Here is a 23,828-nt window from a genome sequence, read left to right as displayed (position 1 = left end):
GACAAGGTCTCCCAAGAGACCAGATGATCCCGAAGGTCCCTTCCAGTTCTGACTCTGTAGGAAACCCTCTTTTATTGGGATGTTGTGACGGTGCCCCGGGCATCAACCTGGAGTCTCCCACCAGACTCTAAGCTCCTCAGAAGGGGGTACCACAGCCTCCATACTGGTCAGAGTACTGGCTGGGCCTGGGCACACAAGTGCAATCTCTGTGGGACCCAAGCTGTTACCAGGAGGAGGGTGACACTTTGAAGTGAGCAAAGCGTGACCCATCTCTCACGGAGGTCACTCTCAGCTGCTCACTCAGTAGCCCGCAGAGAGCTCTCCCACCCATTCAGTGCACCGCCCGGGAGGGCCCTCACCTTCGGTCCAGGAGGCCCGGGTAAGCCCTGTGGAAGCAAGAGCAAGGTGAGTGCAGATGGAATCTGCTGGCAAACAGCACAGGTCGGCGTGTTTGCTGCGAAGGCTTGGGGCAGAGGAGTGCTCATGAGCTGTGGGTGTGCTAGAGAACAGAGCTAGAGGATCCTGGAACGGTATCTGAAACCTGCGGAATGTGTGTGGGGACACCAGGCTCACAGCTCCCTTTGGAGCCAGTGTGGGCGCCGTGGGCATCTCTGCTGTGCTCACCCACTGGAAAATAGGTCAGCGGCAGCCTGTTAAGATGACAAGTGTGCTTTGGTCCGCGTCCCTGCCCACCCACCCACCTCCTAATTGGGACCCCGCCCTGGGACGCCGACCCTGCCCAGCAGAGCCTTGGTTTTGCCTTTGGCCCCGCCAGCCTTCAGGGGAGTCTTCTGTCTCCTTCGGCCCAGGGTGCCATGGGGAGGTGGTGTGGGCCCCGGGCCTACGGGAGCCCGAGGGCAGAGGCGAGGGCAGGCTGGCTCCACCGCGGTCTGGGGCGGAGGTTTGGGCAGCACACGCAGGCTGGAGAAAAGCAAGATGCCCAAGTCTGGTCCGTTTCCATGGATTTCAAAACATGCTTCCTGGTTTTTTTCTTTATAAACACCCTAACAAAGAAAGCCACGAGGCTTGGGTTCAGTGAGTGGGAACCTGACGTGTTTGGGGGGCCGGGGTCAGCGAAAAAGTGGATTTGGGGTATTCTGGGGGGATTCTCTCAGCTTGGTTTGGTTTAGTTTCCTAAATTTCACTTCCTTTCGGGTTTTCCGTTTTCCCATCTACAAACCCATGGCAGTGAGACTAGTCTTTCTCCCCAGGGTCCCAAAACATAGAAATATTTAAAATTCATTGTGGAGGTTGAGCGGGGCAGGAGGGCAGGCAAGTGAGGTTTTCACACCGAGCTGAGCTGCCACGCTGGGTGCCCTGGGTGGCCAGAGCTGCCGCTGGCCTAGAGGGGCCCTACACCGAGCCTCAGCGTCGGCAGCTAGAGCAGCTGCGAGGCCCAGATGTGAGGCCGAGCGACACAGAAGGCGGCCGTACTTGATGAGTGGCAGGGACACCGCCAACCCAGCCATTCTATCGCTGGGAATCTATTGCAGCGAAAGCATCAGAAATGCACACACACATTTATGTTCAGGGATCTCTATCACAGGAGGGAACTCTTTAACTACTCGTAAATAGGCCCAGCAGCCCTAAAATTCATTTCACGGGAGACTCCGGCCCAAAGCAAGGGTGTGCTTTATGGTGTTAAGTGAAAAACATAATGGGACCCAAACTGTGACGTTACTCAGCACATGACCAACCTGGAAAATGTTTACGAGCAGACAAGTCTAAGGAGAAAAATAGCAGGACCCTCCAAAATGTTAATGATGGTGAACTCTGGATATGGCAAAATAGATAATTTAAAATGTTTTCTTTGTCCGTGTTCCAAATTTTTCACAATGCATGCATGATGCTTTTGTCATAAGAAACAAAAACAGTTCTTGGGGCGCCTGGGTGGCTCAGTTGGTTAAGCGACTGCCTTCGGCTCAGGTCATGATCCTGGAGTCCCGGGATCGAGTCCCGCATCGGGCTCCCTGCTCGGCAGGGAGCCTGCTTCTCCCTCTGACCCTCCCCCCTCTCATGTGCTCTCTCTGTCTCAAATAAATAAATAAAATCTTAAAAAAAAAAAAAAAAAAGAAACAAAAACAGTTCTTTTTCAATCATGTGAAAGAAACATTATTAGACAGGCTTTGTCCTTCACCCTGTCCCTTCAGTAACATAGGACATTCGTCTTGGCTCTAAGATTGAAAGAACCCATTTCAGATGCCTGCCTGGCTGCTCAGTTGCACTAAATATGTCGAGAGAGCGGGGTCTTGGCCAGGGCTTGGAGAGGTGGGGCTTGGTGGACCCTGGGTTTGACCTACTCCTGCCTGAGCGTTGTCTTGCCTGGAGGGGGCACCTGTTGGCTCCTGGGCCCACACACGACCCAGCAATTCCACCCCTGGGAATCTAAAGCCACAAAAGGGGCAGCCTCTTAGCGATTTCCTCCCTGGAAGTCGATGGCTGCCGTTGAGGCCTGGCCCCAGAGCTGGGTTTTCAGAACCAGAGTACAACAGGTGAGTGTGGCAGGGATGGGCAGCTTCTTGCAAGAGCCACCCATGTCCAGTGGCCTTGCTAAGGTGTTTCCACCGTTGGGTGGGGACCCAGGTTCTCATCAGTGATGTAAGGTTTGGATGCTTCCAGAGAATTCTTGGGACAGATCTTGGAAGAGGAGGTGGTAGAGAGAGAAAGAAGATACGTACGGGTGGCCCCATGGGCCCTGGCAGTCCCGGGGGCCCCAGAAGTCCGCTCGGTCCAGGGGGGCCTGGTGGCCCCGGCGGGCCTTGGATGCCGGCCTGGCCCTGTTCACCCTGATGTTGGTGGAAACAAGAGTTAGAGGAGAGCCCTGGGGCTGGGCAGCAGCTCCCGCCCCAGTACCATGCACCCGGTGAAGGCCCCGTGGTGGGCTCTGGTGGGCAGGCGGTGTGGCGTGGTGGTGATGACCGCATGCAGGGACCAGTGGCAGCAAGGAGATGGCCAAGACACTAGGCCCCCAAGAGTTGGGGGTTTGTCCAGAGAGGACCTGCTGCACAAGCAGCTGGTCCCAGAGCAAGAGCCCTGCTGGGGCAGAGGCAGAGGAGTGAGCGAGATGACCCTGCCCGACCGCCAGCACGCTCCCGGCCCACTCAGATGCTGGGGGTCTGGCCCAGGGGGTCCTCAGCCCAGCCTGCCTCGGCCCCTCCCTCCGTGTGGCAGTCACATCCTCTGTCTACGCTGGGCCTCCTAGGCATTCAACGACAGCAGCAGTCCCTTGTTTCTGCTGTCTGATTCTCTGGCCCTGAGTGTCATAGGGGGTCCTTAGGTCAGAGGCCACAGAAGTTGGTGTGGTTCACTAAACCACTGGGCACGCGATCTTGTGTAAAACACTTGGACTGGGGGCTTCTGATGTCACACTGGGAGCCTTGGCGCTCGGGGCCCATGTCCCCGCGGGCAGTCACACCCTTCGGGCTTGGCCTGGGTTCCCCAGGTGCCTCAGCCCCCGCTCCCCCATCCTGTCTGCGTGCGGCCTGCTTCGGTCACTTCCGTCATCTGTGCCTGGCCTCAGAGCACAGTTGAGTCTGCAGCCCTGAGCTTGGCTGATTTTGACACCTGCCAAGTGCCGTATGCCTACATGGGTCCCGATTAGTATTCTTCTGCCCCGCCCCCACTCCTCAGTCAGCTGCTCTGAGCCCAGCCCTCGTCACCCACTGTGCCTGTGTCCAGGCTGGGCCAAGGGCCCAGGGAGCTAGGGGTGGCATTGTGTTTCCTCAGGAGGAGGAGAGAGCCTGGTCCATGTGACCCACATCATGGGGCCGGGGGCCAACCAGAGTCCTCCTAGATCTAGACCGAAGCAGTCATGTTATTTTCTAAGTGAGCTCTCCAGGGACCGTCTGGGCTCAGCTCCTGTGAGAAGGGGCCGATCGCTGCAGACTGACTAAAGCAGAACAGCCTGGCAGGCGGGTGAGCTCCAGGCTGGGATGCAGGGGGACACGGCCGGCTGGAGCATTAGGCCGGCTAGCCCTCTCGGGGCGCTCTCAGCAGCCCTCTGTGACAGGAACAGGGGGCTGAGGATTCCTGCTGCAACCCCACGGGAGGAAAAGATGAGTAGAAACAAGGGGTGAGCAATCTCAGAGTGGGAACTGTGGGATTCCAGCAGCACCTGCCAGAACCTCGCTGGGCTGGGACATCCTAGCGCAGATGGCACCCAGCATGGTCATGCTGGGGCCCGGGCTTCATCCTGCTGTACCCTCTGAGAAGCCACTCAAGGGCACAGAGGAAGAGGCGGGGGCAGAAATGGGTCACGAGTCCCATTCCAAAGAAGAGTAAACAGGCTCAGAGAAGTTGAGCTCCCTGACCGAGGTCACGTGGAGAATTCCGTGGGGAGCCAGGACCCAAACCTGGAACTCCAGACTGTTCTTATTCATTCCAAATAAGCCCCCAGAAAAAAAAAAAAAACAACTGCTCACTGTCCAACTTTCTGCACTTTGGAAATGACCTCCAACACCATCTGCTAAGTACATCATATTTCATATAGCTTCCTCTTTCAGCAAATGTCAGACTCAATGTTTAAGCATCTTACAGAGCCTGTAAAACAATATTGGTTTATTGATAGGAAATGGGCAAGCCTTTTTATGTCCCATGATGGCCAGCAGCAGAAAAACCCTAATCTCCAGGCAGACTCTGCAGCAGGCAGAGTAGGGGCCCCTATGCTTCCCTCTCTGCTTTGGAAACCAGGTCAGGGCAGCACAGAAAGTTCTGGCTCGCCCACGCCTTGCTCTTGAAAAGGGAGGGAGTAATGTGCAGGGGCCTGGATGGAATCTTGGGCACCCTCTCAATTTCTTCATCCGTAAGGTGGGCATGACAATGACGGCCCCTGCACCCCGGGGTGGCCAGTGTGACATTACACCAGATAATCCATGTGGCATTCTTATCGCAGCGCCTGGAGCCCAGGAGGTGGCTAATGCAACTAAGGCCAGGAGGTGGCTCCTGGGGGCTGAGGCGAACGGCCAGTCTGAGAAGCAAGGACAGCTCTTCTGGAATGGGGTCTGACACAGGTAGGGGCAGGTGACGGGGGCAGGGGCTGGTGCCTCTCTGAGCTGCCAGGGGGTCTCCTGAAGAGCCATGCTTGGAGTCAGCGTTGGGAGCACATGGAGGCTCTCGAGGATCTGGCTGCTGTAATGGGATACGCAGGCTCGGGTAGCGCATGCACCATGTGTCCTGCTGTATTTTTAGCTGTTAATTGGAGGGATTTTTCAGCCTCATTCAATCAGGAGCCTGAACTGCTGGCCTCTGGGCTCCTGACTCCTGAGTATGGCCAGATAGTGGCTCTGGACCCTGCTGTCCGGCTTTCAGAGAACATCTCAGAGCCCCGCCCTTTCCAGCATCCCCGCGACCATGGGGGTAACCCCTGCACAGCGTAAGGAGGGCTGGGGGTGTAAGTGGCAGCCGTGGGCCGCCTGGCCTAGAATCCAGCTGCAATGCCTATGCCTGGATCCTTGGCTCTGCAGTCTCTTGTTTTCTGTTATTTGTAACCTGGTTCTATCCCAGCCTCCTTGGGTGCGTAAGGCAGGAAGAAGGAAGCAGTTGCTCACAATGATTACACTTGTTGGGTGTGGGCTACATTCCCTCTGCAAATTCCCTCACTCCTCAAACTCAGGCGACAAGTGATCAGGTGCTAAGCAATCCTTTTCTAAATATAAAGGGTGTAGGTCCAACCGAGGGAGCCACGAGTGTGGGGTCTGAAGACCTGGTTGCCGGCTTCCCATTCTGCCTCTCGCTGTTTGTGGGATCTTGGGCACAAATTCACTCCTCTGGGCCTCAATTTACGAATAGCACTGGAACCACACCAGGAGCTATCCGAAGCGCTCTGCACACACAATAACCCTATGCAGTAGGAATGGTTAATACCCTCATTTTACAAATGGAAAAGCGGAGGCACAGAGAGGTTAAGCAATTTGCATCCAACCCCACAGCTCATAAGCGTCTGAGAAGCTGGGTGCCCTGCAATCTACTGGGTGTGTGACCTCAGGCAACCGCCTTCATGTCTCTGAACCTTGAGTCCTCATCTGTGAAATAAGCATGATCGTGCCTGAGTCATAAAACGGTTGAGAGAATGAAATGAAATCAGACCTGTCAAAGGCGCAGCCCAGTGGCTGGCACCCACCACCCAGTGGTGGCTGTCGCTGTTTTGAGGAGCAGGGGTGTGTGGTGTTGGTGGATCTCCTGGGCTCGGGGGTTGTGTATGTCCACATCTGTGACATTCACGGGTCCCGTTCTGTCTAATTGACTTGAACTGAAGTAGAGTGGGGTTCTGCCTTTGTCTACCGTCCCAGCTGGCCCGTCGGGGCCCGGAGACCTGCCAAGCCCCTGGGGACGCCACACGTGGTCTGGACAAAGGGGTGGTGTCTACCTGGAAGGTCCGTCTTTTTATGACTGGGGGCGGAGCCAGTCGCACTGAATTGAGGAGAGGCAGCAGCTGAGGAGAGAGATGAGTTGGAAGGCCAGAGGGCAAAGGCCAAAGATCGCAGATGTTCAGAAGGATGCCGAGTGTCGCCAGGAAGGCAGGGTGGCCAAGTGGGAGGGGAGGAGAGGAAGAGAGAAGAGTGATTAGCAGGCATGAGGCACAGGGAGGGAAGGTGTCGATGGCGCCCTCTCGCGGCTTGAGGGGGCGCAGTGCCGAGCTTGCCCTTGGATGGCACACCATCCGGGAAGGTGGAGTGTGGCCCTGAGGGTGTCGGCCAGCAGCACCCCCTGACTGGGAGAGACTGGCCTCCTGACGCCCACCATTGCACTGTTGGCCCAGCTTGTCCCTGGCTGAGGACGGGGGCTGCTGGGCTGAGGGCAGCAGATGCAGAAGCTCTGGTCGGGAGCCACAGGACCAGCTAAATTGGTACTCAAAGCCAGGCTGGTGTGTGGCAACCACTGGGTTCTTTTTTTGGTTGAACGAGAAAGGCTAGCGTCAGCGAATCTGAGGAGGATGGTCAAGGACAGTGCCAAGTCGGGCTCCTGGGGGCTGAGCCGGCCGAGGGTGTGGCCAGCGTGAGCACAAGCTAAGTGCTGCTGAGGTCTCCCACTGGGGCTGGTGGGTTTGGAAAATAAAGGCTGGGCCAGGATGTCTCCAGCATGTTCAACCACTTTTGGGGGGGAGGCAACGTTCAATCACATTATCTAATGTGATTTTCATTTTTGGAAATTCTCCTTGCTTCCAGTCTCTCTACCAATGGAAGCTGAGTGCCCTGCGGCTTTAGGAAGTGGTTAGAGCCCATGTGACAACAAAGATGGTGTATAATTGACCTCTTGCTTTTGAAAGCATTTTAACTCACACGTGGCCCCTGGGATGAGTGCTAAGAACCGGGGGCCACCTGGGCTGAGAACTGGGAGCCCAACTGTGGCCTTTCCAGGTCCCTGCTGTCTTTAGGGGCCTTGGCTGCCCCGAGAGCCCTGCCACCTCCCACTGTGGGGCCCAGGGACGTGCAATGTTGGGCTCTGCGTTCAGGGAGTCTCTTAGCAGAGAGGGGCCCGGAGACCTTCCAGAATCCACAAACCTTGAGGGTAATGATCTGGTTGGAGTGCAGAGCCGAAAGAGTGCTGCTTAGGTGCTCCTGGCGTGGGAGGGGACCGAGGTGGCAGAGACAGGGTGACCGGGGCATGAGTGCTGGAGCCCACAGATACCAGGTGCCTTGCTCTCTGTCCCAGGGTACTCCGTCCCCCCACTCCCCACCCCTCCTCTCCCTCCCTCCCTGGGATGCTGCAGGCTGGAGCAGAGGCAAGGACCAGCCTGGATCTCCTGTTATCCTGTGAGCCTGGAGGCCTGCCACCCACACCGTTCCCACAGAGCCCTGGGAAAACCAACAGGCCCCTCTCCCTAGATGCGCCCTTGCTTTCCTACCCACTTCCAGATCAACAGGGGGGTGCCCGCTGCCTTGCTCTGTCCAACAGCTGAGCACCCAAACCTGTTCTCACCCCTGCCTGACTTGTTCCCTACCCTGCCATGGCCGGCCATAGCTTTGCTGCACTCCGTGGCCAAGGTGCTTCTGGAGCCTTCTATCCCTGCTCTCTCACTCTCTTCCTCCCCGTTCCCCCCCCACACACACACATTCACTAAGGATGGACGATGACACACTGCCAATTACGTGTCTGCTGTTGTGTTGTCTTTTGTGCCGGGGGATGCTGTCTTTCTTTCGGGTAACATAACAATCCTGTGAGTCCATCATTTCAAATCAACACAGCTGACCTTCTATTATTGTGTCAGGACCAGGCGGGCCGGAACACCAGGGCCCCTGCGTCCCCAGAGCACACGCCGCTCACTGGGCTGTCTGTGCGGCTACCGGCCGGTGCGCCCTGCCCGGGGCTGAGCCCAGCTTTGGCCTCCACCCCTGCCCCAGCTGCTTGTGGTGAAGACCCCCTGCAGCCTCTCCCTGGCCCGGGAACCCAGGGGTCAGAGTCCGAGCGGCAGGGCACTGCTAGAAAGGCCTCCCGGTGGCCTTCCGGAGCCGTGCTGACTCTGAGCCTGACTCGCACTTGTCTCCACTTCCCTGGTCTCCTTGCCTGATGGGGTGGCAGCCCGGGAAGCCACATCCTGTGTGTGCTTCTGGGCACAGTGAGGCCCGTGGCACAGGGATGGGCACACAAAGATACTAGGGTCTGAGAGCGACATGTTTCTGGTCCCAGCTCACTGGGGCTCTCACCGGAGGGCCCACATCTTCGCCCTCCCTGTCCCAAGAATGACCCCTTACGACTGGTGCCCACCTCTGCAGCTTCCTAGTAGGACTGCAGCAGGCTTTGGGCTCTATATCTGGGGACAAAGCAAAGCAAAGGAAGGAGCTGGGGCCTGGGGGTGACTGGGAGACCATCCCAGCTCAGAAATCCCCACCCTGTTTTGGAGAAGGCAAAGCAGAGACTTTATCCTTGAATCGATACAACCAGCCCCCAACAAAGGAGGCAAAGCAGAGACTTTATCCTTGAATCGATACAACCAGCCCCCAGTTATCTCCCACCATTGAGGGTTGGGTCATCTGCAGCAATGACTAACCCAAAAGTCCCTCTGATTCAGCCGGGGCAGGCAGCCAGACATGCACACCCAGTCACACACGCACGCCGGGCAGGGAGTCAGACCCACAGACTCACATAGCTGCACGGCCTTACAGAGAGGGGATGTGCAGAGGAGACGCAGGGCCAGACACCCGGAGTTCCAGATGCACACACACGCTGGAAGGTTTGCACGCCGGCCAGCGCAGGCGCAAACACCCGGAGACACGCTCGGGTGGGGGAACACGGGCGCTGGAGGCCAGCTCTGCACAAGCACGCTACGGACCACCGGGCACACTCCTGGGGGCCGGCTCCCCCTCCCCCACAGCTGCTCTGGGGCTGCTGAGTACAGAAGGGGGTGTATGCTTCTGTTCCCCAACCTCTGTGGGTGCTGGGGGCCCCAGGTGGATGAGGCTGAGCTGGGGGCGGTGCCCCAGGGATGGGTCAGTTTTAGGGGTTCACTTACCCGATGTGGGTACTCTCCACACTGACCCTGGGGAACGGAGGGAAGGAGAAGAGGGCGTTAGGCACTCTGGGGAAATTGCGCCTCAGAAGCATCCTCAGGACCACACGTACTCTCCACCCACCAGCCCTGCACTGGTCCTGGATTTAACTGTCTGAGGCAGGAGAACTAACTCCCTCCCTCTCCCCTGGCTGGCAGCAGAGAAGAAACCCCGAAGGCATGCCTGGACACGGCCCCATGGAACACAGGACAGGATTCTGCTGCCATATCCCACTTGCCATGACCGCAGTCAGGAGTTATGCTCCATGCCCGGCTGGAGGTAGCTTCCAGAAAGGTCAACCCTCTGGGTGGGCCCACGCAAGGGCCCTGAGCAGGAGCCCCTGGATGGGAAGTGCAGATATGGAGGCGGGCTGTGGGCCCTCGGAGATGCTTTCTCTGAGGTGGGGGTGCCAGGTCCCTGTACCGTTCGCCCAAGGCCAGCCCAGCAGAGTCTCCATTAGAAATTTAAGGGAATGGAGAATGTACGAGGCCAGGAAGGGAGTCAGGCCAGTGGTTTACAAAGGGACACCTCAAAACCCTAGAGGCGCATGACGGTGCATCAGGAAGCATGCTGGGCAGAGAAGGAGTCTGCGGAGGGCCAGGCTCCCAGCCACCCTTCCTCCAGAGCACCCTCCCTCTTCTCTCTCACCTACTGCGGCACCACCAAGGATGCCCTGGCTCTGGGGAGAAACACTAGCATTTGAAAATAACCGCTCTGGACCACTTTCTACTGTTAGGGAGGCGGTTTCCTGTGATGAAAATTCTAGGAAACCTCTATCAGGCTTACCTTTTCTCCTTTTTGTCCTTGAGGTCCCTATGAAGAGACAGAAATGGCAGAGTTAGAAAGTGAAGCTAAGGCCCCAGGGGCCCGAAGCCTCCCTGCTGGGGAACTTGAAGGCGAGGTACCAACCGGCTGTCCTCGGGGACCCGTCAGGCCCTGCGGGGAGGAAACACACACAGGTCAGTGGGCGCACTGAGGCCGGGCAGGGGCAGAGGTGTGGGCCCCGGGTGGGGATCGTGCTGGGCCCGGGGCTAATGCACAGAGTCCTGAAGGCTGGCCTCCACCACCCATGGCCTGGTCCTCCTGTGCCCGAGATGTTCTAGGTGGTGTGGCCCGCCCAGCAAGTCTCAGCTTCCTCCTCCATTGTGGGTGTGACTAGGTGACTGGTGCCCGCACGGGGCCGTGATAAAGAGAAGACACCATCCCTCCTCGTTCCTCCATTGTCCCCTCATGGGCCAGCAGCGAAGGAGACTGCATGGACACCTCAGGGGGTGCTCTGCTGTTGTGGGCTGTCCTGCCTCACGCATGGCCATCTCCTCATGGAGCCAAGAAGTAGAGGTCCAAAGCCTCTAGGGGACGCTGGCACATTCTGTCTTCTGCTCAGCACTGCCTCAGCATGAAACCCACTGAGCCAGAAGGGCTTCGGGGTACATGCGGGGGGCTTTGGAGAAACCTTTGGTGAAGAGAGGAAGCAGGAGGTTGGCGACTTGAGCCATGTTCTGGGCCCCTCAGAGGAACAAAAGGGGTCTTGGGGCTCCTTCTGGGGTGTCTTGTCAAGTTTGCAGGGCTGAGAAAGAAGTCTGGGTTCAGGGTGGACCCCTGTCCTTTGAGGAGGACACAGGGTTCAGCTGGTTGTCTCAGGAGCTGACCTGAGGCTGGTGTGGAGGGAAGAGGGGAGGACACGCGCCTCGTGCTTTGAGGACCTGCTCCGAGGCTGGTGTTCAGGATGTGCTGGACTCACACCCACACTGGCCCACGGAGAAGACGCTCACGTCAGCTCCACCTCCCAAACGAGGTGATGGAGACGGGGCCCTGCAGCTCAGTGAGTGGGGGGCGCTGGGACGAGAGCTAGGGTCCACTGACTGCAAAAGTCCAGCTGTTTACACTCCGCCACGCTCTCCGAACTGAGCTGGGGCTCAGAAGGCAGGGCTTCTAGACTTGGCTGGAGTCACAGGCAGTGTCTCAGCCTCTGGGGCCCTGAGGTCCCCTCCAGCCACCATCCTGAGGATCCACCTGCTGGACCCGTCTCTTTGGGATCTTCCTGCAGGGGCTCATGTGGGTGGGAGAAGAGCCTCTCTTGCTCCCCGACTTGTCAACTGGACCAACCAACAAACTGGGAAATTCCCAGCAGGTTCATGGGAGGGGACAAGTGGCCTTTGGGACAATCCATGGGGCGCCGCAGCCCATCCGGCTGACCAGGTGTTCAGCATAAGGCCCACAGAACATGCCGCATCTGGCAGGGAAGCAGCCTGCAGGTGACCGGGCCGCCCCCTCTCATGAAAAAGAGAGGCAAGGGATGAGAAGGGGAGGGCCAGCGGCTGAGGACAGCAACACAAAGGTTTGGGGCTGTAGGACCTTGGAGCTTCCAATCCAGATGTCCCTGATGGTGGCCGTGGCACAACAGCGGTCCCCAGAGGTATTGCGTTGACACCACACAGTTTTATTTCAGTGGATTGCCAACATTTAAGAGCAAGAGAGTACGACACAAATCTGGATTTCAAGTTTCTCTTAAATATTTCAAGGTCCAACAACACACGGCACCAATTAGCTCTAGCTGAGTAGCGGCTGCCCCCGTAAGATGGGTCACAGGTGGTGCGCTAAGGTGCTTGGTCCCTCCCCTGTGCCGGGCACTGTCGTGAGCGCTTGGTGTTAATGACATCCTCCCACCCTTAGGGCAGCTCTGAGCAATGGGATAAGAAGTGCCTTCAGAGTCCCAGCTCTCCTTCCTGGCACTTGTGGGATCCCCGATCTTGTCTATACCTTACATTCAGTTCTGGGGGCTCCTGTGGGGTGGGTGGAGCCGGGGTGATCCCCTTTTGAGGTGAGGACACTGGCTAAGCATGTGAGAGCGAGCCCTAGCCCCCCATGTTGGATGCCTAGCAGAGGGGAAACCATCTGGGGATGGAGGTGAGTGGGAGACAGACAGATGATAAGCAGGCCAAGATAATTACACTAGACAGTGTATTGAATTAATAGTGCGGGGTCCCTGTGCTAAGCCAAACAGAAGCCTAATGGTTCTGGGGCCTGTCAGATTTTGATGGATGACTAAGAGGCAGACAGGGGATCTATTACACTGGTGTGGGCTCATGGGACTTGGGATGACCTCACCCTTCCCCCTGCCAAGTTAGTTCTGTCCCCCAAACAGACAGGGGAGACTCATGGGTGGCTCAGTGGGGTGGGGCAGTGGGATGGCAGAGGAGGTGCCCCATAAAAGGGTTCCTTTCCCTCAAGACAAAGGGCTCTGGCAGCAGAAAGGAATGTGGTAAGACCCCACCACATGGGTCTCAATCCCAGCTCTGTGATTTAGAAGCTGTGTAGCCTTGGGCAATATACTCAACCCCTCCGTGCCTCGATCTCCCCTTTTGTAGAGTGGGGATAATAAGCCGTTACGAGGATTACAGAACAGTGCCTAGTTGACCATCTTATTACTTCTGGGTTGCCACGGACTGTGTTACGGTTAGTGTCAGGCCACTTGGAAGGGAAAGAGGGTGGCAGGGAGGGGTTGAGGGAGGAAGCACCCCAAACTCCTGGCATCTAAACCCCAATGCCTCTGGAACAATGGCAGCATGGAAGGGTTCCTGCCTTGGTCTCCACGGCTTCCCACATGTGCTGAGCAATGCTTGGAACAGGGGAGGGGCAATAGGACATGCACCTGCAGTGGGGCTGGCCGTGATGGACAGGAAAGCTGGCCGGACACCACGGCCTCCAGAGCCTCACTGCCCTTTTTCTGTGGCTATTTTAAGGACTTGCCTGCCTCAGGCCTTTGCACGTGCTGTTCTTTGCACGTGCTGTTCTCCCATGTCCAGAATGCTCTTTCCCATTCCTTTTTCTCTCAGTTAAACCCTCATCCCTCGGGCCGCAGTTCACGTCTTTCTCAGAAAGCCTCTCTGACCCTCAGCCTGGGTGAGGAGCTGTTATGCTGGGGTTTCTCAGGCTAACTGGCACGGCCTTTTTATAGAACGACTGCCAAGGTCATTTGTTAATTATGTGTCTGATTGTTTAACTGCATGCTCCCCTGCTAGATGGTGAGCTACAGGATGGCTTACTCCTGTCTGTACCCCTGCTACCTGGCACAGTGCCCAGCGTAGTGCAGATACTCAGTAAGAATGTGTTAAGGGAAGGCAGGAGGCGGGGAGATAGGGAAGGTGAGAGGGAAAGAAGGAGGGAGAAAGGCAATAAAATGTGGAGGGAAGGAATTAGAGAATTGGGCTTGGATCCTGTTTCTGATGCTCCCTAGCTGTGTGACTTAAGGCAAGTTACTTAGACTCTCTGAGCTTCAGTTTCCACCGTGTCAAGGGGCTACTAGTAGGACCTGGAGCACAGGCTTCTGCTGAGGATGAAGGAGATAAGACACGCATAGGACTTAGCTCCGTGCCCACCACATAGAAAACCCTCAAGGAATGTTAGCTGGGACTGAGTTAACTGGATAGGCTGAAGTCCAGAGGGTGCTGAGTTGCTAAAGGTCCAGTGCAATTTAGGGGGAGCTGGGGCGAAGGTCAGGTCTCCTTTCCCATCCACGAAGTCAGCCACCTCTGCACCCCGGTTGTGAGCGGAGCGTGTCCTCATGCCTGCACTTGGAGCAAGACGTGCACCAGAGCCGGGCTGGACAGGGAGGCGGGGAGCCTGCCATGCTGCACATTCCAGGCCCTTCTGCAGGAGGGGGGTCCTCCCAGTATAGAGATGACCACCCGGGGAGGCTGGATAGCATCCCAGCTAGGGGCTGGCCCATCTACTTTTAATGGCCCATCCCTTCCATGGAGAACTGGCCCCCTCCCCTGGAGGGGGCGGCACTGGAGAAGGGGAGGTTCTCCCTTCTGGAAGGAGTGGCCTGCCTGGGGGAGACTGTAGAGACAGGAAATCCCTTTACAAGGCCTTGCAGAATGTGGAAGGGGCTGGGAGGAAGGTGGGGACAACCGTCTGACTCTCCAAGTCGGCTTTGTGCCCAGCTGGGACAGGAGTACTTGGAGTCCTGGGGCAGCCCCCCGCAGGGCCAGCACTAGGAAATCCGGTTGCAGAAAAAGAGCTAGATGGGCTCCTCCCCCCACCCCCCCACCCCCGAGTTTACATTCAGCCCTGAGGCAAAGGCATGGCAGTTTGGGAGCACCTGCCTCTCCGGACCTCCTTTTCCTCATTTTTCAGGTGGAGAAGCCCCCTGCCCACCTCTCCCCCCTGCGTTGATGTGAGGACCTAGGGGTTTCGTTGTATACAGCTGGGGAGTGACCGTGGGGGCAGCCACTTGACGGTCCCTGTGGGCCCCCTTTGCAGGGCGGCACTTGGCTGCAACCAGGCTGACCCCCCACCCCTCAAGGGAAGGCAGGAAAGCTGGGGTCTTACCATCTTCCCTTTGGGTCCGGGGTGGCCCTGGAAGGAGAAGAGTGTGAGTGCCGGGTACACTGCACCCTGAAACCCCCGCCCTGCCCCCTCCATCACCCACTGCTCATTTTGCACACGTCTTTCCTCCTCACCTGTCCTCTTGCTCCCCGTCCTGGACCTGCTGGCTCAGGCGTGGTCACCCGCCCCTCCCCCTTTGCTGGGTCTTACTTAGCAGCTGGCAACCCCTCAAGAGCCCCTGCCCCATGCACACACCCAGGGCAGCTTGGAGGCACGCCGGGTCCTGGGGGCTGAGTGGGAAAGACCACCAAACACCTCGCTGTGCTCAGCTCTGGCCTGCAGTGGGGAACTGACCAGGTGGGTGGCCAGGCCCTCACAGCGGCGTGCTGGGCTCCGGGGCGAGACGAGTGTGTGGGGCTGGGCTTGGCACTTGTTGCCTTCCCTTGTCATCTCTGAGGACATCAGAGGGGTCCAGCTCTCCCCCGGCTCACTCCGTCCGAGGAGTGGGGTGGGGTCTCCCTTCCGCCATGAATATTTGGGTCTGGGACCCAAGCCCAAAGGATTAAAATGGACAGACAGAGGAGCTACAGATGGGGACACAGACTCCATCTGGACATGGGTGTGTGGGGGGTCCACCAGGGCGGGAGACCCGAGGAGACAGGGTGGCGCAGGCAGCTGCCTGGTGGTGCTGGGGAGCAGGTGTGGACCAGTGCCCACGCTCCACTTCAAGTCAGCGGCTTGAGCTCTCCACCCGTCTTCCCTCCCAGCTGCCTCCCCGCCTCACCCCCTACCGCAGCCCCTTCGAAGGGCGCCTCAGAAACACCAGCTTCTAGGGGTAGTTCTTGCTCCAGACGCCGAGAACCCAGCTTGGCGGCCGTGGACTTGTGCCCAGGGGAGGCCCACTGGGGGCTGGGGCAGCTCATTCCAATGGCCCCTCTCCACCTCACATTGGCAACGATTTCCCGCCCCAGGAACATCCATTCTCTCTGGAGTTTCTCCCACTGAGTAAGGGTCTTGCAGAAGGACTGAGGACCCAGGGTTAGTGACCTGGATCAAGCGAGGGAGAGGAGCTCACAGCCCGAGAGGGTCCACTCACCGGTTTGCCATCGAGCCCAATGGGACCCTGAAAGGGAAAGAGGCCCCGCGTCAAGACAAACAGCACAGGTCTCCTGCCAAAGAGGCGGCCCGGGGCGGGGTTTAAGGGCGCACAGGTTCTGGACTCCAAGTTGGAGTTCAAGTGTCTGCTTGACCACTTACTGGTTGTATGACCATGGGTAAGCTTAAGCCTGTTTCCTATCCTACCATGGGGATAATAGAGTCTTCCACGAGGGGTCTTTGTGAGGAGTGAACGAAATGCCACCTGGCCAGCACCCGGCACGAGGGACAGCCTGAGGGATGACAGTCACCATGGCGATCACAGACCTACCTCCTCCTCCTTACCCCGAGTGGAAAGTGAACCTGGTGTTGCTAGGAAGCCTGGGGCGGGCTAGCACCAAGGCCCGGGGAAAAGGAGAGCTAGTTGCTTTCCTGCCCTCCTCTTAGAACCTGTCCTCGACCCCTCGGGCAGGGGTCACCGGGCATCCAGATGGTCACCTGACCGCCTCCTGCAGGCGGGTCTCCTCTCCAGACCAGGTCGGAGGTTGCTTCCCTGAGGTGCATCATCTGTCCCACCTTCCAGTGTCCCGCTGAGGTTAACCCAGCCTGTGACTTCCCCCGCCTGTCCCTGTCCTGCTGTCCCTTCATTTCCCTATGACTGTCCCTGTCCTGTCTTGCACTCTGGGCTGAGTGTCAGCTACTCTCCTGAGTGGCTCTCTGGGAGAGGCTGCAGGAAAGGGTCCTTACTGACCAGAGTTGGAAGGTCAAGAGGAGCTTGAGGGCTGGCCCCACATGAAGTTTAACCCAGCCAGGCCCAGGGGTCACTGGGGACATGGCTCATCTGGGCCCTCCCTACTTACCGGAAATCCAGGGAAACCTCGAGTGCCTGGCTGACCCTGGAAAGAGCAGGAGAGGAGTGAGGATGGGTGAGGAGGGGATGAAGCTAGACCGAGTCCCCTTTGCTCTCAGAGGGTCTGTGGGTTCCCTCCCACTCCTCTGGGGTCCTCCGGGGGAGATACTCCCCGTGGTGAGCTGGCTAGCGGGGAGGCTGGAGAAAGATGGAAAGAACACCAGAGGAAGCCTCCTCCGGGGCCTGGGGAAAAGGAGGGGCCCAGCCCTTTTCGGGTCCTCCATGCCCTGAACCCCGACATATGAGCAGGTGGCTGGAGGGCACGGACAGTGGGGACCGGCCTGGTGTACCCTGAACTCCCGGCTGCGATCTTCTGAGTCCTTTTTATTTATACAGTCGTTGCCCAGGGCTACTTACATGAGGATGGCTTGCATAGCAGAAGCTGACCTTCAGAAGGTGTGTTTTCAGGCCACACGGGTCAGATCTCTCATTTTTCTCTTGCCCTGGCCCAGCAGGTCCCGCCCCCAGTTGGGCAATCTCTGGGTCCCCCAATCTTTGTGCCCATTCACGCCCATTCTCTTGCAGGTGCAGAGGGCCACTCGGGTCGGTGTTTGGGCTGGAGACTAGAAGCCGCCGGTCACAGCCCGGTGGCCTCCGGTCCAGACTCAGGACAACAGAGATGTGCTGAGGTCAGAAGCAGCGTGGGGCTGAGCAGACCCAGGGCTGGGGAGGGCTGAGCGGGAGGTCAAAGCCAGTGGTCCCTTCTTCTCACGTGTCATTCACAGCCGACCCGGTCTCACTAGCCCTGCTCCTGCCCCATCTCCCCTACTCCTCGCTCAGGCATACGGTTCCCCTGCTTTCCCCAGACATACCCCATCTTTCCCACTGTCAGCCCTCAGCTAGGAGTCTCCCTTTGACTGAGGCGGCCACAGTGTCCTCTCAAGCTTGGGCCTCCAAGTCTGGCAGGCTGAGCTATAGTCCTTCCTCCAGCAGCCTCAGCTGGGTGACTAAGTCCTTAGGCTTCCCTTTCCTCGGTCCTATAGCATGGGGACAAGAGCGTAACCTCACAGGGTCACTGAATCACATCCGATTGTACTCGTGAAGCCTGCTGAAATGGTGGCTGCCACTAATCCATCAATATTTGCTGGATTGAACCGAACCAAGGAGCGCCAGAATAAAGCCTTCGGAGCCATGGACGATGGGCCCTGCCAAGTGGCAGTTTCCGAATCAGACCCCGGCGGGAGGGAGATTTCTCCACATCCATCTGCTGTGAAGTGGGAACCAGGCTGCTTGGGTCTTCCTGGAAGCCACGGACAGGAGTGCCCAGAGGCCTCTGCTCGGGGGACACGGCTGAGTGGGACGGGGACCCTGCCATCAGGGTGGGAGCGTCAGTCAAGTGGGGACAGACCTGCAGTGTCCTACGGGGTCAGGATGGGTTTGTGGCAGGCAGCCCAAGGGCAGGAGGGAGGACATGCCACTCAAATGTCGGAGAGCCCCGGGCTCACTTACTCTCTTTCAAGGGTAAGTGATGCTAAGAATAGCACTAAGGAGAAAACCCGGAAACCCTGCGATGTGGCCTCTGGAACCTCGCAGTGTAAACTTTCAACTACTCCGAATGCTGAGAGGCCCGAGGACAAAGGTCAGGAGGGGAGGATTCCAAGAAACATCTTCATGTCCTGCTCAGGATAATGTTTACACGGTAGGGATAAGCACATGGTTTGCTAATTACAGAGCCTGCCCGGGAGCAGGATGCATCTCCCCAACTCAGAGCCAAATCCGGGGCTAACCAAGGCTTTTTCGGGATTTTGGGAAGAATGTTGTCACTGACCAAATGGAAACTGGGACTCTACTTCCTGGAGATGCTGGGCTGGGTAAGGCACTCGGGGAGGCCTGGAACTGGATTTTAATTACGTCTCTTCAGTTATAACCTGAAGTTGGACCTCTCTTGCAGTGTTTATTGGCCGGTCATTTACTCGTGAACTGCCTGTTTGTGTTCCTTACCAAAAATTTCCCCTCGCTTGTTTGTTTCCCATTGGCCCGAGGACAGCTCTTTGTCAAGGTCGGTAACTCTTTGAGGGTCACGTGCATCGCCAATAGTCCTTCCAATTTGGCATTTGTTTTTTTCATGCTGTATTTCCTGCCCGATGGAAGTTTTGCATTCAGGTGGACACACTTATCAATCTTCTTCTATGGCTCCTGGGTTTTATGCCATGTTTCCAGGGGACCTCCCAGTGAGGACTTCATAAATGTCTGCTCACGCTTTGTCCTCGTATTTTATGGTTTCATGTTTTACATCTAAGTATTTTATCCATTTGGTATTTATTCTGATATAACAAGTGAGGTACAGATTCACCTTTTTTTTTTTTTTTTGGTTTTACCTTTTGGTAAATGGCTTGTCCCCTGTCTCAGCATCATCTCTTAAACAATCTATTTTCCTCTTCCTACTGTGAAATGAAACCTTTACCGCGGACTAACTTCCCAGATGCGTTTGGCTTTATTTCTGGCCTTCCCATTCTGTCCTATTTAACTGCTCTGTTTTTATAATACATTGGATATCGAGTAGAACAACCAGTCCTGTCCTCCCCTACTCCCCTTACTCTATTTTTCAGAAATTTCCTGACATCCTTATGAAAGCTTACTTTTTTCTTCCAAATGAAATGAATATTATTCTGTTGGACTCCAACCCCATAAGAAATTCACTGGGATTGGGATCATATTAAAATTATGGATTATAGATTTATTCATAGATTAATAATGCATTAATACTATGTCCTTCCATGTAAGAACAAGGGGGATAAGCTTTACATTGCTCTCCCAAATCTCTTCCCTTAATTCAAGGCCAGGGTGGAAAGGGAGCCAAGTAGATCCCTGCTTTTTGGAAGTGGACCCTGATGTCTACTCCTACCTGTAATTCGTGTGGGGTAAAGCCACATAGACAGACAGAAGGCTAACTCTCCCTTCCCTTCTCTCTGACCCCTGAATGAGGGTCAGTCCCATATCTGCCCAGAGCCTGCCTCCCACTCCAAGTCAGTGCTGACTATCTTTCAAACAAGACCCCCGTGTTGGGCAGTGTGTAATCGTTGGCTAAGGTGATAGAGAGTGGGAGAGAAGAGCCCTGCTTTGTATAGGATCTGCTAATCTCTGTGGTGTAAATAAACCTCCCACCACAGCTGATTTTAAGCTACCAACGTGATGTCACTGAACACAGAGTTGGGAGGGGGTGTGCATGATCTGCTCTCGTGAGCCGGGTGAGCCAACTCCAACTCTGACTTCCAGCAGCAAATGGGGGGCCAAACATCTCCCTTTGGACATTATAAGGACATCTCAAGTTCATCATGTTCTGGTTAAACTCATCTTCCCCGGCAAAATCCGCTCCCCTATTTGGAGAAGGGTACCACCATCTACTTGGTTACTCAAGTCAGAAAGGTGGAGTCATCTTGAACTCCTCTTTCTTTCTCAATCCCCACTTTTATCATCAGTAAATTGGTCAATTCCACCTCCAAAGGTCCCACCAGTCCAGCCCTTGATTACTGCAAGCGCCTACCAGCCAGTCCCCCACCTGTAGCCGCTTCTAAACGCGCTCCATGCCAGGGCAGGGAGGGATAGATCTTTTTAAACTGCAAATCTGAGCATGTCCATCCTCAGCTGAACACACACCAAGGCTCTCCACTGCCCTCAGGATAGAGTCCCGACTCCTGAAGACCCTGTCCAGGTCCTTCTCGACTGGGCCCTTGCTCACCTCACTAGCCTCGGCCTGGCTTTGCTACGCAGCGCACTTTCCCTGTTTCTCCAGTAGTTCATAAGAACCTGTCTTACGGCGGGGGCTCCTCCCCAGCCTCACAACCTGGGAACCTCTGCTCTTCTTTGATCACAGTTTAGTTACCCCTCCTTCTTGGAAGCCTTCTCTGTCTGCCCACACCCCAAGGCAGGTGCCTCCTCCGTATATCATTCCCCATAATCCTCGGCCACAGAAGGCTTGCCCACTTGGCCTCTCCCCCTTAATGACAAACACCCCACCCCCTTTGTCTTCCCCTGCTCCCTGCGCTCACCAGCTCTGCGTGGCTTCCTGGGAGGAGTTGAGGTGGTTGCCCTGGTCTCTAGTGGTCTCTAGTGAGGACTCAGCGGGGGAGGCCCCAGTCACTGGGGTGATGGTCACCCCCACAGTCCAAAGTAGAAGTAGGCTGGGCTTCGTTAAGCCTCCTGGTACCATAATCCTTCTCCTACCACCAAGGCTGCACCCACACGGAGAACTGTTTCTTCTCCTGAAGGTAAATAGCCCTTTTAAAGGGTAGAGCTTGAAACAGGGAGGGCAGAATTGCGGCGAGAATGTTGGCTTTGGAATGAGGTGAAGCTGGACCAGCCCAAGCTCTAGCACTGACCTGCTGAGTGGCCTCAGGTGAGTTATGAAACTCTCAGTCTCCTTCTCTGGGAGGTGGCCTGGCGGGCCTGCCCCACAGCTTTGTTGGGAGGACCGATAGAGGCCTGGGCATAGGTGGGCTCTCAGCATAGGCCCTAGGACAGGATAGGTGCCCAGGGGATGGAATTTATCACTATTACCTGGATAGAAAGTACTTTTTGCCATTGGAGTCAAACCCCATGCAGGAGGTACGGTTCCTCATGATGCACACTGAGCCAGAAGCCAGGGGAGCTGAGGCAGACCCCATCCCCCGAGCGTGTCCCCCAAAAGGGGGCCTTTTCAACAACTTTTAGGTAGCTCATTCGCACGGTACTGCCAAAAGGGTATTGGAGGACCGCCGTGATCGACACAATGGGGTCTCTGGTCAGACTGGGAGGCAGGCCGAGGTGGTGGCCAAGGGGTAGGGCCTGTATTCTGTTACTCTTCTGTCCACCCAACAGGCCCGTCCTGGCTTGGTCCTGGCTGTTAGAATCTGGGGACTGGCTTTCTCGGTGACCTTTCTCGGTGACCTTGCCAGGAGCGGCTGGGCTCAGGACATGCACATGGCGGTTCCTCTCATGAAGCTAACGGCCCATCGGAGCAGTGGCCACATGAGCCCAGAGGCCCGGATGCCAGTAACCCCGCGGCCTGGCGGTCTGTTGAGCAGTGGGGTGCAGAGTGTAGACTCTGAGCCATGCGGCCCGGGCTGAGCACCTGAATCCCCACGTGGCCACAGTCGAGTGAATGATCCTGGGCAAGTCACTCGGCCTCTCTGTGCCCGGCTTTTCTCACCCATGAAATGGAGGGGCTAATAGTACCTCCCGGTGGGCTTCTTGTGAGGATTAGGTGAGTTACAGTGTGTAGCGGTCTTAGGACGCTGCCTGCCCAAACTTCAGTGCCATGCGTCAATCCATAACATCATCGCTGGGGTCAGAGCCAGAGGGAATCTTGCCCAGGAGGCCAGGACTCTGCAGCCCGGGACCCTTTCAACCCTGCCTCCAGCCTCGGCCCCCGACCAGTCTGCCAGCCCTGCTCCCCAGCTCTGCCCTTTGGCTCCCCACCCTGACCCGTCCCCCACCTCCAAGCAGCCCTGAACGGCACAGCCCCTCCTGTGGATGGGATTTAGCGATCGGCTCTCTGAGCCCGCTCCCTAGACTATGGGTAGGAGATGTTCCCGCTTGCACTGGCTCCCTCTGGTGAAGGCAGGGGAATGGGCAGGCTGGACTCCACACCTCCACTGGGCTAGCCTCTGGGAGTCTGAGGCTAGCCCTCTGCTTTCCTCTCCCTCTCACTGTGCAGGCAGGACAGGAAAAGTGCACAGTAGAGCATGGAGATGGTGGCCTGATTTATGGGGGAAGCTCTTGGTGCCAAGGGTGCTGGGTTCTAATCCTGTCCCAGCCTCTATGTGTGGGCCCCTGGCCCCTTGCTGGACCTCAGTTTCCCCTTCTGAGGGGGCTGTGCTAGACCATCGCTGAGGTCCTTTCTACCCTGACATTTGGTGATTGTCCTGATGCCCCGTGGTTTGGGCTCTCCTTCCCATAGTCACAGTATCTTCCCACATTGTCACCCAGGTCCCCTTTTGGTCCCTAAGGAAACATATCGGAGGGGAAGCTTCTGATTTCTCCGAGCCCCGGGCCACTGGGTAGAGGCACCAAGAACGAGGCCTTTGAGGACGAATGGTGGGTCAGGCCTCTGCCGAGACCAGGAGCGTGTGCTTGGGGCAGCAGATCTGGATGCTGGGTACCTGCTCCAGGGGCTTCTGGAAACAAGGCTTGTCCCCTGGAAAGCTGGAGCAGCCCATCTGGGGAGGGGCGAGTACTTTCTCCCTGCCTGTAAACAGCAGGGCCACCTTGCAGCTGCTGGCTTCCTGGCCAAAGGGTGGTCTCATGAACCCTCCCGAGAAGCTATAATTTCGGTATATTTAGGCAGGCCTGCCCTGGTTGACTACATTATAGGTGGTGGCCGCCAGGCCCAGAGGCACAGCCAGGACTCGCTCCCCTCCACCCAAACCCTTGCCATTAGCTAGCCCAGCCCCCGCACCCTGAAGAAGAGCAAAAACCACTTACAGGGGGGCCACGGGGGCCGATGATGGACATGCCGGAATCTCCTGGGGCCCCCTGTGGGAAAGAGAGAGAGGAGAGGGAGAGGGACAGGGGCAGGGACAGGAGGGGGGAGGGGTGGGCAAAGGAGGAGGTAAAGAAGGGAGACGGCAGGTGGGGAAGGGGAGTGGGTGGGGGGTTGCCCAGCCAGAGGCCGGGAGAACAGAGGGGGCGGGGGGGAGTGGAGGGCAGTGTGGAGGGAGGTGGGGGATCACAGGAGAGGAGACAAGGGGGCACAGGGAGCATCCGGGAGGGAGTGAGAAGGGCAGCGGGAGGCCGGAGGAAGGAAGACGGAAGAGAGGTGAGCGGTAGCATAAGATGTGGGACCAGGGACAGAGGGGGGTGGGACCCCAGGCAGAAGAGGGAAGAAGGGATTCAGTGCAGGGATAAGCAAGGGCAGCTCAGGGAGGGGAAGGCACACAGCCACGCCGCTCAGGCCGCAGAGGCCTCCTCTAGGCCCTGCTCGGTGCCCTCCAATCTGCCCCAGCCCCACCCTAGCCTCAGAGCCCCTGAGGCCTTCGTCCCCGCCCCAGCCCCCCAGATGCCCATGTGGCGCACGCCCCCGCAGCAGG

General features: G+C 57.1%; 1 protein-coding gene across 1 annotated transcript in view; it reads right to left on the bottom strand.

The window, feature by feature from the left end:
- Positions 1-23,828, bottom strand: part of COL13A1 (collagen type XIII alpha 1 chain) — a 79,115-nt gene that overhangs the window by 48,094 nt on the left and 7,193 nt on the right. The window contains exons 4-13 of the mRNA XM_064594743.1: positions 23,224-23,274; positions 16,772-16,807; positions 15,913-15,939; positions 14,820-14,846; positions 10,395-10,421; positions 10,272-10,298; positions 9,449-9,475; positions 7,500-7,556; positions 2,679-2,786; positions 360-386 (exon numbers count right to left, since the gene is read on the bottom strand). Coding sequence (XP_064450813.1) covers positions 360-386; positions 2,679-2,786; positions 7,500-7,556; positions 9,449-9,475; positions 10,272-10,298; positions 10,395-10,421; positions 14,820-14,846; positions 15,913-15,939; positions 16,772-16,807; positions 23,224-23,274 — 414 coding nt within the window. The remainder of the gene's footprint in view (positions 1-359; positions 387-2,678; positions 2,787-7,499; positions 7,557-9,448; positions 9,476-10,271; positions 10,299-10,394; positions 10,422-14,819; positions 14,847-15,912; positions 15,940-16,771; positions 16,808-23,223; positions 23,275-23,828) is intronic.

Source organism: Mirounga angustirostris, unplaced genomic scaffold (genome assembly GCF_029215605.1).
Source record: "Mirounga angustirostris isolate CCGP_5_RB_7025 unplaced genomic scaffold, mMirAng1.0.hap1 SCAF_6, whole genome shotgun sequence".
In the NCBI taxonomy this organism is placed as follows: domain Eukaryota; kingdom Metazoa; phylum Chordata; class Mammalia; order Carnivora; family Phocidae; genus Mirounga; species Mirounga angustirostris.
This window is presented reverse-complemented; position numbering and strand designations above follow the sequence as displayed.